General features: G+C 43.8%; 1 protein-coding gene across 1 annotated transcript; it reads right to left on the minus strand.

Moving 5' to 3' along the window:
- Positions 1–6,247: 6,247 nt before the first annotated feature.
- Positions 6,248–9,987, minus strand: LOC123147441 (tryptophan synthase beta chain 1). Its single transcript, XM_044566690.1, has 5 exons — positions 9,553–9,987; positions 8,612–8,968; positions 7,985–8,427; positions 7,808–7,902; positions 6,248–6,658 (listed from the first exon to the last, which is right to left on the minus strand). Exons 1-5 carry the CDS (start codon positions 9,892–9,894, stop codon positions 6,483–6,485), a joined length of 1,413 nt encoding a protein of 470 aa, XP_044422625.1. The 5' UTR covers positions 9,895–9,987; the 3' UTR covers positions 6,248–6,482.
- Positions 9,988–11,499: the final 1,512 nt, after the last annotated feature.

Genomic DNA, 11,499 nt, shown 5'->3' on the forward strand with positions numbered 1-11,499 from the left:
TTGTGACATGTTTTCTTCTTGTAGTCATGAGCAGGAGCTTCATCATTCCTTGAACTTGATCGGGAAGACTTTCTGAAGCCTTTCTTCTTGGTGAATTTTTGGAACTTCTTGACAAGCATAGCAAGTTCCCTTCCAATGTCTTCAGGATCATCAGAACTGCTGTCAGATTCTTCTTCAGATGAGGAGACAGCTTTTGCCTTCAAGGCACGAGTTCGCCCATAGTTTGGACCGTAGATATCTCTTTTCTCCGAAAGCTGAAACTCATGTGTGTTGAGCCTCTCAAGTATGTCAGACGGATCGAGTGTCTTGAAATCAGGACGTTCTTGAATCATCAGGGCCAGGATGTCAAACGAACTATCAAGTGATCTCAGCAGCGTCTTGACGACTTCGTGTTTGGTAATCTCAGTGGCGCCGAGGGCTTGAAGCTCATTTGTGATGTCAGTGAGTCGGTCAAATGTGTGCTGGACATTCTCATTGTCATTTCGCTTGAAGCGGTTGAAGAGGTTGCGAAGGACACTGATTCTTTGATCTCTCTGGGTTGAGATGCCTTCATTGACCTTGGAGAGCCAGTCCCAGACCAGCTTGGATGTCTTCAAAGCACTCACACGGCCATACTGTCCTTTGGTCAGATGACCACAGATGATATTCTTGGCAGTAGAGTCCAGTTGAACGAATTTCTTGACATCAGCAGCAGTGACACCTTCTCCGGCCTTGGGAACGCCGTTCTCGACGACATACCATAGGTCGACGTCAATGGCTTCAAGATGCATGCGCATCTTATTCTTCCAGTAGGGATATTCAGTTCCATCGAAGACGGGGCACGCAGCGGAGACTTTAATTATCCCTGCAGTCGACATAGCTAAAACTCCAGGTGGTTAAACCGAATCACACAGAACAAGGGAGCACCTTGCTCTGATACCAATTGAAAGTGCGTTATATCGACTAGAGGGGGGTGAATAGGCGATTTTTATGAAAGTCTTCAAAACATGGAAGTTTTGAAGACAAACGATAAAATTAAACCTATTACCATGCAGCGGAAGGTAGACTACACTAGGCAAACCATAGTCAAGTATTCAATGAAGTGAAAGCACAAAGACTAATAGCAGCTAGGTAGTAAGGATCAGGTAGGAAGATATTGTGAAGCCAAACAGAACACGCAGTCACTCAGTGAAGACAAATGATAGAGCAAACATACAATGACTTCACAAGGAGTAACAGTAAGTAAAGTGAAGTGAAGATGAAACCAGTGACTCGTTGAAGACAATGATTTGTTGGACCAGTTCCAGTTGCTGTGACAACTGTACGTCTGGTTGGAGCGGCTAGGTATTTAAACCTTAGGACACACAGTCCCGGACACCCAGTCCTGAACACGCAGCTCAGGACACCCAGTCCTCACCGTATTCTCCTTGAGCTAAGGTCACATAGACCTCGCCCAATCACTCTGGTAAGTCTTCAAGGTAGACTCCCAAACCTTCACAGACTTCGTTCACCGGCAATCCACAATGTCTCTTGGATGCTCAGAACGCGACGCCTAACCGGCTGGAGGATGCACAGTCCTCAAGTGTAATAAGTCTTCAGATCACGCAGACAAGAAGACTTAAGTGATGCCCAATTCTCTCTGGCTCTGGTGGTTAGGGCTTTATCCTCGCAAGGAATTCTCTCTCAAAGGCTTCGAAGTGGGTTGCTCTCAAACGACAAAAGCCGTACTTTCAATCTGAGCAGCCAACCATTTATGGTTGTAGGGGTGGGCTATTTACAGCCACTTGGCAACCTGACCTGATTTGTCCGAAATGACCCTGGGTCACTAAGGAACTGACACGTGTTCCAGCGATCAGATTTCAAACTCACACGGCAACTTTACTTGGGCTACAAGCAAAGCTGACTTGTCCGACTCTGGACAAGATTCGCTCTCATAGTCTTCACTCGAAGACATAGGTTTTTTGGTTTAGGCATCACTTCAGTCATTCTGACTGGTTCTCTTGGACCCCACTTAACAGTACAGTGGTTCCTATAACTCAACACAAAAGAAAAGGAACTACGAAAGATCTAAGTCTTCGAGCTCCATAGGCTTCATATCGTGTCTTCTCTTGTCATAGTCTTCAATGTGAATATCTTCATATACCACCTTTGACTTTAATGTCTTCATACATTTTTAGGGGTCATCTCTGGTAGTAAAACCGAATCAATGAGGGACTTCTACCTGTGTTATCCTGCAATTCTCACAAACACATTAGTCCCTCAACTAGGTTTGTCGTCAATACTCCAAAACCAACTAGGGGTGGCACTAGATGCACTTACAACTCGGCACCACAACCACCGCCTACCGTTGTCGCCGAGGCACTCTAGTGTAACACTATGTGTTATGGGTAGCTATTAAGTCTTAATCATATTTCATGCAAGCAACCAAATAACGTGCACTCATCTGACCACATGCAATGCGAGCAACCAAACGCGGTGCGTAGAGGCATCATTACGATGCAGGGAGAGGACATGCAGGCAACCAAACTAAGTGCAGATGTTGGTTTTTGTCCTGCATTTGCTCAGCCAGACCCAACTAGGACAAGTATGCAAAAGGGTAAAAAACGATGCAGGTAACCAAACGTGTCCTAGGAGCATGCATGAAGAGGGGTGTTGAGATGAGCATGCACAAAGAGGGAACAACTATGCTGAGATGAGAATGCAACCAAACACACCCTAAGAGACGCTAAAAAATTTCTAAAAAAATAAAGAGATGCTAGAAAAAAGGGTAGCCATGAAGAGCATCTTCAAGAGATGATATAAAACTGGTCGTGATCACTTTGTACATCACGAGAGGGCGATGCAAATATTTTTACTCGGGGATAGAGCCTGATGTAACATAGGCCATCAAGTGATGCAACAAATTTTACATCACCAGGACTAGACAGGGGACCACGCGGCTGAAGCAAAATTTACGTCACCAAGTGCTTCAATATTTAAAGACATTATAACCGCACACTTTTCCAGCCCTCTCAGAGCATCAACATTTTTAGCCATCTGATCTACGTGATTGGACATTTCTGGCCGTTGAATGACCCTCTAATCCCGCCTGGGCTTCGGTTGCAGAAGATCGCGCTCCACAAGCTGGGTCGCTGCTCCCGTAACAAAATCCCCGATCTGCTGTTGATTGGGCCTACTGGGTCACTTTCCTGCCCGTTCGTGGAGGGAACCAGAGAAAATCATCAACCAACCGCACAGCACAATAGCGGAGGACTCACGGGCCAACTGCGTAGACTCTAGGCCAAAAAACTTCCAGTTTGGTGCTGGGGAAAATCTGGCGATCGAGCTCGCACAGGCGGATGAGCGGGGGCGACCTTGGCGAGGTCATCGATCGTATAGTCGCTGGAGAGACGAACGACGTTGATCGCACGCTGACTTAATTCTCTACTAGGGAGGGGCGAAGCCAAGGCGTCGTTGTGGCTGTTCGGTGAAACAGTCGAGTAGCTAATTCGTCGAGAAGAAGAAATCAATCGTCGGTTCGTGGAAACATTCATGATGTGCGTCAGTTTTCAGCGGCAATTAATGTGTTTGAATTTTTGAAAATTGGAGCCGCTTACATACTGAGTGTATATATACTCCGTCGCCTGAAGTCATATGAGCAGGCTAGCACTAGCAGTAGAGGAGAGAGAAAGAGAGATGCAACGATGAGGGCCGGGACTCGCCTCTCTGGTGGCAGAGTCAAACTAGGTGGGCCGTCGCCGCCATTATCTCCGATCGTAGCAACCTGGGTCTCTTGCTCTGCCTCCACCTCGCCTTGGCAACAGAGAATTTCCCTGCCATGTCTGTGTCTCGATCCAGCTATGGAGATGCGTTTTTCTCTCATCTTAGCGTACTTGCAGGGCAGCGTTGCATGTCTTCACACGGCTGTGGACGATAAGGTGTTGTAATTGGGATTCAAGTGAGGTGGGTCAAATCATACCTCCCCTTCTCCATGTAAATATGTGTTTCAGGATTGGCCATGGGTTCCCCTTCACATTATTTTAACCCTGTACACCTTCCTTCCTTCTGGGTGGACTCCCTTCTGTTCCTCCTACTGCAGCATTCGTACTTGTGTCGTGTGCATCGTGCTGAAAAATATTGAGAAGTACAGGTATTGTTCCGCCTGTACAACAAGAACAGGTTTTATGTGTGTGAGAGTACATGTAGAGACTTGATCTCATATGCAAAGAGATTAATTGATGATAGCAACAGACTTGTACTTGTATATATTTTTCTTCCGCAAGGGGATAGCTTTGGAACCATCTACTTGACAGATAGCAAATTTGTTATACTAGCTGCAATATATTGATTTTTTAAGTCTGAAGTCATGTTATTAACTCAAATAGGTACTTTCTATACCATCTCTTCAAATTCAGAGGGGTATTAAGGTACCAACATGGCGAATATTGTCTTCCGAGGCTGAGTTCCATGGAGCTCGGTTTTGAAAAATTCGATTTTTTTGTCAAATTTCATATTTTTTCTACATTTCAACAAAATCTGAGAAAAATAATACAGATATACATGAAGGCATAATACACATGTGTGTAAATTTTGAGGGCAAAATACGTTGAAATGAGGGTTGTGCAAAAAGGACAAATCTGGGGCTTTTTAACACATGATACTATTTATTCTTCCAAACCATGAATTTGTCTTTTTTGTATAGGACGCATTTCAACATTTTTCCTCCTGACATTTTACACACATACACATAACATCCTTGTTTAGTTGCACAATTTTTTCAGATTTATGTTAAACCGAAAACTTTGATTTTTGATTCTTTTTTCAAAAAAAAGGCCTCCGTTGAGGCAGAGAGCCAAACGTCCGTTCTCGCAACATGGCAGCAACTTAATTGATGTTGTAGGTCTGAAGTCATGTTGTCCTACTTAGCTTTGCTCCTTTTCTGCAATTTTCTTTTCCACATCTAGAGTTTAATCAATTGGCAGAAAACCAATGTCTATATATGCTAGAGTCAACGAATTACTCCCTCGATTCCTAAATATATGAATTGAACTACCAAAACGGCATATATTTAGGTACGGAAGGAGTATATAGCACAATATACAATAGTCCATCAATATCCGGATATACATTTTGGCTCTAGGGAGCACATGCTCATGTTGTCATTATCACCATCCAGATATTTAATGTTACTCATCATAGTGATTATTCTGCCCCAAACCATGTGATCCAGATATTTAATGTTACTCGTCATAGTGATTATTCTGCCCCAAACCATGTGGTCCATTTTCAAGTATATATAAGTACACATGAAATACACCACATTAGAGCCCTTCGACGTTCTTAGTTTTCCTTTAACCTACAGAAGATATGGTGGAATTCTATACATATCAAGTGGGAACATTTCATGGTACAAATAGACGGGCGCAGCAACGCGCGTCATCGATGATTTAGTATGATGTAAAATGGGGCACCCACAATAAGACAACCGTGATGTATTTTATATTTTTTGTTGAAGTTGAAGGTTTTTGGTGATGTACAAAACCACTTTTTAGAGGTGTAAAATTTGCTCGAAGCATAATTTGATGATGCATTTTACCTCATCTATTATAGATGCTCTAAACTTGTAGGTGATTCCAAGTATGGCTCCAGGTAAAGTCCAGCCGACAGCTGAGCCGAAGCTAACACTGGAAATTTAGCAGTTTTCTAACTGCCGAATCAAACCTCCTATGAAAACAGGTTCAATTCATTATTTTCGGACATGACAGATCACGCCTTTGGCTTGCTTTAATATTTGTAGTTGTCGTTAGATGGTCTATGAATTTGAATGTAATTTTTTTTATTTTTGATGTTCTTTGTACTACCATGACATTTCATGAATCATGAATGGATAAAAGAAAAGTTGTCAGTGGAAAAAGATATCGGACATCCCTGTCCCGGCGATGAAGCAAACACACACTTAAAATCATGTCGATCTGATTCTTCGAGGAGATATAAATTTTAGTGTTCCAAACAGTGAAGATCACCTTCAGAAGCAATGTCGCCTAAAAACAACCTTCCGAAGCTAGGAAGGTTTCAAAGACACTGCAGGTAATACCGGAAGATTGCAATCTCAGTTCAAATGCTTTGTTGAGTCAAAATAAGAAGAAAAACAGTAAAAATATCTCATGAATTGTTGGTGAGGTTGCAATTACGGGCAGCAACTGGCTAGGTAAGAAAGCCATCCAACCAAATCTTCTCTGTGTGTTTAACACACAGCAAAATCATCACAAGGCAAAAAGAACACGTCAGATTGAGAGTAATGCATGGCACACAAACAGCCTTTATTTACCAAGTTTAACATACAACATATTTTTATTTAGATAAAATTCAACAAACCAAGCTAAATTAGCTATAGACTGGCCGACTTCCAGGATTATTTGTACCCACATATTATACCCCAAAGAAAAACTCTAAGCAATTGCTTTCTTTTTTCGCTTTCAAAACTGCTGATAGGAAAGCCACCATTGTTTAGTCTTTCCGGAGTTCTAGACTTCAAGGTACTTGCTGGCTGTGTGGACATCCTTGTCTCCTCTTCCACTGCAGTTGAGAACCACCCTCACACCATCCGGCAGTGTTGGGCAGAGCTTCTCCAGGTAAGCCAGCGCGTGGGATGTCTCCAGGGCAGGGATGATGCCCTCCAGCCGAGAGGTGCGCTTGAAAGCTGCATAGCATGGGAAGGAGTTAGATGCTGAACATGACAGGGGAGACTGTTTAGGCTACTGAATCAGTTCTCAATCGATCAGGGAAATCAGCAGCAGGCTTAAGACAATTAGGTTCACGGTACTAAAAGCTACAATATCCCAGACTCCCACTATAACATCATTATTTGTTGCAACATTCAAGCCTATTACTTAAACACTGTCGGGTCAGGAAATGGAAGCTGCCAAGTTACCACCATCTTATTTTTCAATAATGTGGTTACTTGCAGCCAATATCTAAGATGGAAACATCAAGCATGTTAAGTTAGTGGATTCAGCATGTTAAAAAACACCACATGTTATTTTTCTATAATTCAGTCGCTTGCAGATGCGTTGGTATTACGTTCATTGTGTGCTGAAGTATTAAAGATTGCAACATGAACCACGTGCACATACATGCCATTGATTCAGCATGTCAAAACTATCACGTGTTATTTCTCTCCTACATTCATTATGTATTGCAATTGACCACGTGTTTAAAATTACCCAGTGAAGGTTTACAAGCTAGCAATTCATAACATCTTAAAACAACAGCTGTTATTTTTCTATAATACAGTCACTTTCAGATGCCTAAAGTAGTGTTTGCCATTCATTTCGCGTTGCAGACTTAGTCAGTGAAGGTTTATAAACTAACAATTCAGAACGTTTTAAAACAGTCACTTTCTGATGACTCAAGTAGTGTATGGTATCGAGATGGATTCAGATAATCCAGCTTTTCCAACCAGCATTTACTTAATTTTTTTTCCGTTTGGCTAACCATTTTTTTCTGCTTACCTGCCTACTTTTCCACATCATATTATAAAACAAGTTCAACAGCTGTAAACTGAAACTTACTATCTCAAGAGTTTTAACCTTCAGTAATGCCTACTGTGTACCATCGAAATTCACATGTAAATCTAGACCAGTGATAGTGCCTAAACCAGAGACTTGTTCCACTCACATGAAGATATATGAAAACACTCAGTATGTCATTCAGAACTACTATCAGCATTTAGTAGATGGATTAGAAGTCAATTGGATGAAAATCAACTGCGGCCAGTATGCAGGATAAATAGAGCAAGCGATCAAGAATGACAAGAAAACATGGAAAAAGAAATGGTAGAGAAACATACCATCCAATGCCTCCTGATCTGTCACACTATCATATTCAGCACGTCCAATATCCCTCAAGAAACTATGCTCAGGTCCAACACCTGGGTAATCCAACCTATGAAATTGAAACAATGGATAATAAGCCCACTTGACGTAAGAAAAGAAAAATGCTTCCAACTTAACATCAAAATACTTACCCAGCACTGATGGAGTGGGGCTCAATAACTTGTCCATCAGCATCCTGCAATACATAACTCAGAGATCCATGGAGAACTCCGACTTCCCCCTTTGTCAATGTTGCAGCGTGCTTGTCAGTGTCTACACCATGACCAGCAGCCTCCACTCCAATCAGTCTTACATCCTGATCATCAACAAACTCATGGAAGAGACCCATGGCATTTGATCCACCACCAACGCAAGCAACCAGCACATCAGGCTTGCCACCCCACTTGTCCATCGCCTGTCTACGGGTCTCCTTGCCGATCACCTTATGGAACTCCCTCACCATCATCGGGTATGGGTGTGGACCCGCAACTGAGCCCAAAATGTAGTGTGTGGTCTCTACGTTGGTGACCCAGTCACGGATGGCCTCCGAGGTAGCATCCTTCAGCGTTGCAGTCCCAGAATGTACTGGCCTTACCTGTGCGAAGACATACACATGATGAGAAACAAACGAATAAGCCTAACAAGAATTCTTCCACAGCAGCATTCTACATCTCACAGCTTGGTTTATCAAATAAGTAATAGCCGCAACGGATAATTGGAAACACAAAGGCATATTCTCCAGAGATAAGGCATACGGATGATACAAGCTCCGCACATACCTCTGCCCCAAGAAGCTTCATCCTGAAAACGTTAAGCGCCTGCCTCTCCATATCTTGTGCACCCATGTAGATGATGCACTCCAGACCAAACCGAGCACACACTGTGGCAGTGGCAACCCCATGCTGGCCAGCACCAGTCTCAGCAATAATACGCTGCTTCCCAAGCTTCTTGGCAAGCAGAGCTTGTGCCACAGCATTGTTGATCTTGTGAGCACCGGTGTGGTTCAGATCCTCCCTCTTGAGGTAAATCAGTGGGCCAGTGCCATCAGCACGCTTGTAGTGCTCCGTCAAGCGCTCCGCAAAGTATAGCGGGCTCTCGCGGCCCACGTAATCCTTGAGGATACCGTCAAGTTCTTTCTGCAGAAAGAAGAAATGTGGTGTCAAAACACAAATACCTGCCTTTCCAGAATCTCCCCATCCAACATGGCTGGCATTTATTTATTCGCTTGATTACAGGGCAATACTACATGACTATCGTAAACCCAAATTCTCCAAGTTTTGATTCCATACACAAAAGGAAAGGTCCTATGATCGCACTCCCTCTCTGATCGGCGCAACTACCAATCAAATGCAGTCAAACACACATTCCCAAGGTATGTGGAGGCGGCTCCCAGAAAGGGACTAAATAAAAGCCGAATCTGCTGGCAAAACAAATACAGTGGAACAACCTTTCAAAGGACAATCTGTTGTGCGATTTAGATGTGACCGCTCCCAACTACCACAACCGAAACATGGCAAAACTCCAACAAATAATAGCTAAAAAGATAATGATAAAATCAAACGGCAATACACGCAAAACCCCACATCTGCAGGCAGGATAAAATCCTCCTGCATATGAGCCATCAAATCGCCTATATCGCACACGAAATGTGCCGCTGACGCTCTAATACCATGAATCGCACAAAAATGAATGCACCAGATCCTCAGCAACATGGGGCTACCTGGAAGTCCTCGTCGTCGGCGAGCGCGTGGAAGGCGGCCTCGAGCTCGGTGAGGGCGTGCATGAGGGTCTCCGGCACGTACTTGCCCCCGAACTTGCCGAACCTGCCGAGCGCGTCGGGCCTCGCGATGCCGGCCCCCGCCACCTCGGCCCCGTTCACCCTCTCGGCGACGGGGGAGGGCGCCTCGGCCGTGACCGCCTTGGCCGGCCGCATTGACGCGGACGCCACGACGGACGCGCCTCTCCGGACCGACGGCGAAACCATCCGCAGCACGGCGCGGGAGGGCAGGGGCGCGGCGACGGCGGCGGCTGGGCTAGGGTTTCTGATTGCCGAGGCGGCCATCTGCTGCGGCGAGTGGCAGAGAGAAGAAAGAAGGCAGGGATGAAATCGGAGGGGATTAAAGAATGATGAAGAGTGGGTGGTGGCTTAACACGAGGAGGGTGTACCCGGCGGGTATATAAACCGGTCGCCTTGGAACATTTCCCGCGGGGTTGGTGGTGGGACACGTGAGCCTGGCGTGCCGGCAGGGGGCTGCGGGCTGGCGCCGGTGTTGGTGCACCGGGTGCGGTCGAGGATCATTTTTCTTCTATGGTAGGGCCCACAAGATCTGGGATCCGGGTCTGGACGGCAGCCTCTCTCGTCGCGTTGGCAGAGCCGCTTGTAGTACAGCACTCTCTGTGTGTGTCTGCGCTCGGGTCCACGTCACTGGTCCTACGTGGGTCATCCTCCACCGACCATTGCGTTAGGGCATCTTCAACCGTTGTAAGATATGTATTGGTAAATTTGCCACCTAAGACAACCACAAAAAAGATAGTTTTAATTGATTTGAGTATGAGTAAGGAAAACAAAGATAGTTTTCATTTAGTTGAAGTTTAGGTAAGAATTTAGTTGATTTGGATATGGATAGAGGAAAACAAGGATGCTTTCTATTTTGTTTAGGTTTGATTAGATTTTAGTTGATTTGGATATGGATAGGGCAAAACAAGAATAGTTTTAATTTTGTTTAGGTTTTGGTGAGATTTTATTATTTAATTGAGTTAATGTGGGCATGGTTTTGACGGTAGAAGTTTAATGAGTTAATGCAGAACATGGTTTCTACCAATAAGGGCGGATTTTAATTTTAATCTCCAAACCAAAGAAAGGGGGCCAAAAACATTCTCTACAACACTAAGCTCGCTAATTTTAAAGAGCTCACATTCGATCGAGGCCTCCAATTGAGATTGGCTCACCCAATTTTGACTGGGTTGACAATTTCTCAAACCTCTCTAATTGATGTCTTCAATTTACAAATTATTTAGCCGAATTTTGGCCAGGTCAACTATACTAAGCTTACTAATTTTTAAGGCCTCGCAATCGGTCTCCAATTCAAATTGGGTCACTCGATTTTGACCGGGTCAACAATTTCTCAAAGTTCTCCCATTTATTTCTTTTATATTATACATTATGTTTCCTAATTTTTAACGCCTCGCAATCAATTGATGTCTTCAATTTACAATTGGGTCACTCGATTTTGACTGGGTTAACAATTTCTCAAACTTCTCCCATTCATTTATTTTATACTATATATTATGCTTCCTATTTTTTAGCACCTCGCAATTAATTGTTGTCTTCAATTTATAATTGGGTCACTCGATTTTGACTGGGTCAACAATTTCTCGAGGTGCTCTCCCATTCAATTATTTTAATTCACTATATTCCCTAATTTTAAAGCTCATTCATTCAATTGAGGTATTCAGTTTTAGATTTGATCGAGCCAATGAGGTATTCAATCAGCAGCAACCGGCATATAGAAACATATCAATCTCGCGCACCCTCCCACCACCTAGAAAAAAGAAATGTCACATCTGATGCTGTAGGACCAATATAGTACATGCAATCATTGAGGCAGAATTTCCCCATATGAATATGGGTTTATTAGCGAATAACATAGAATCACGCCGCGAAAGG

The sequence above is a fragment of the Triticum aestivum genome, chromosome 7A (genome assembly GCF_018294505.1).
Source record: "Triticum aestivum cultivar Chinese Spring chromosome 7A, IWGSC CS RefSeq v2.1, whole genome shotgun sequence".
Lineage (NCBI taxonomy): Eukaryota > Viridiplantae > Streptophyta > Magnoliopsida > Poales > Poaceae > Triticum > Triticum aestivum.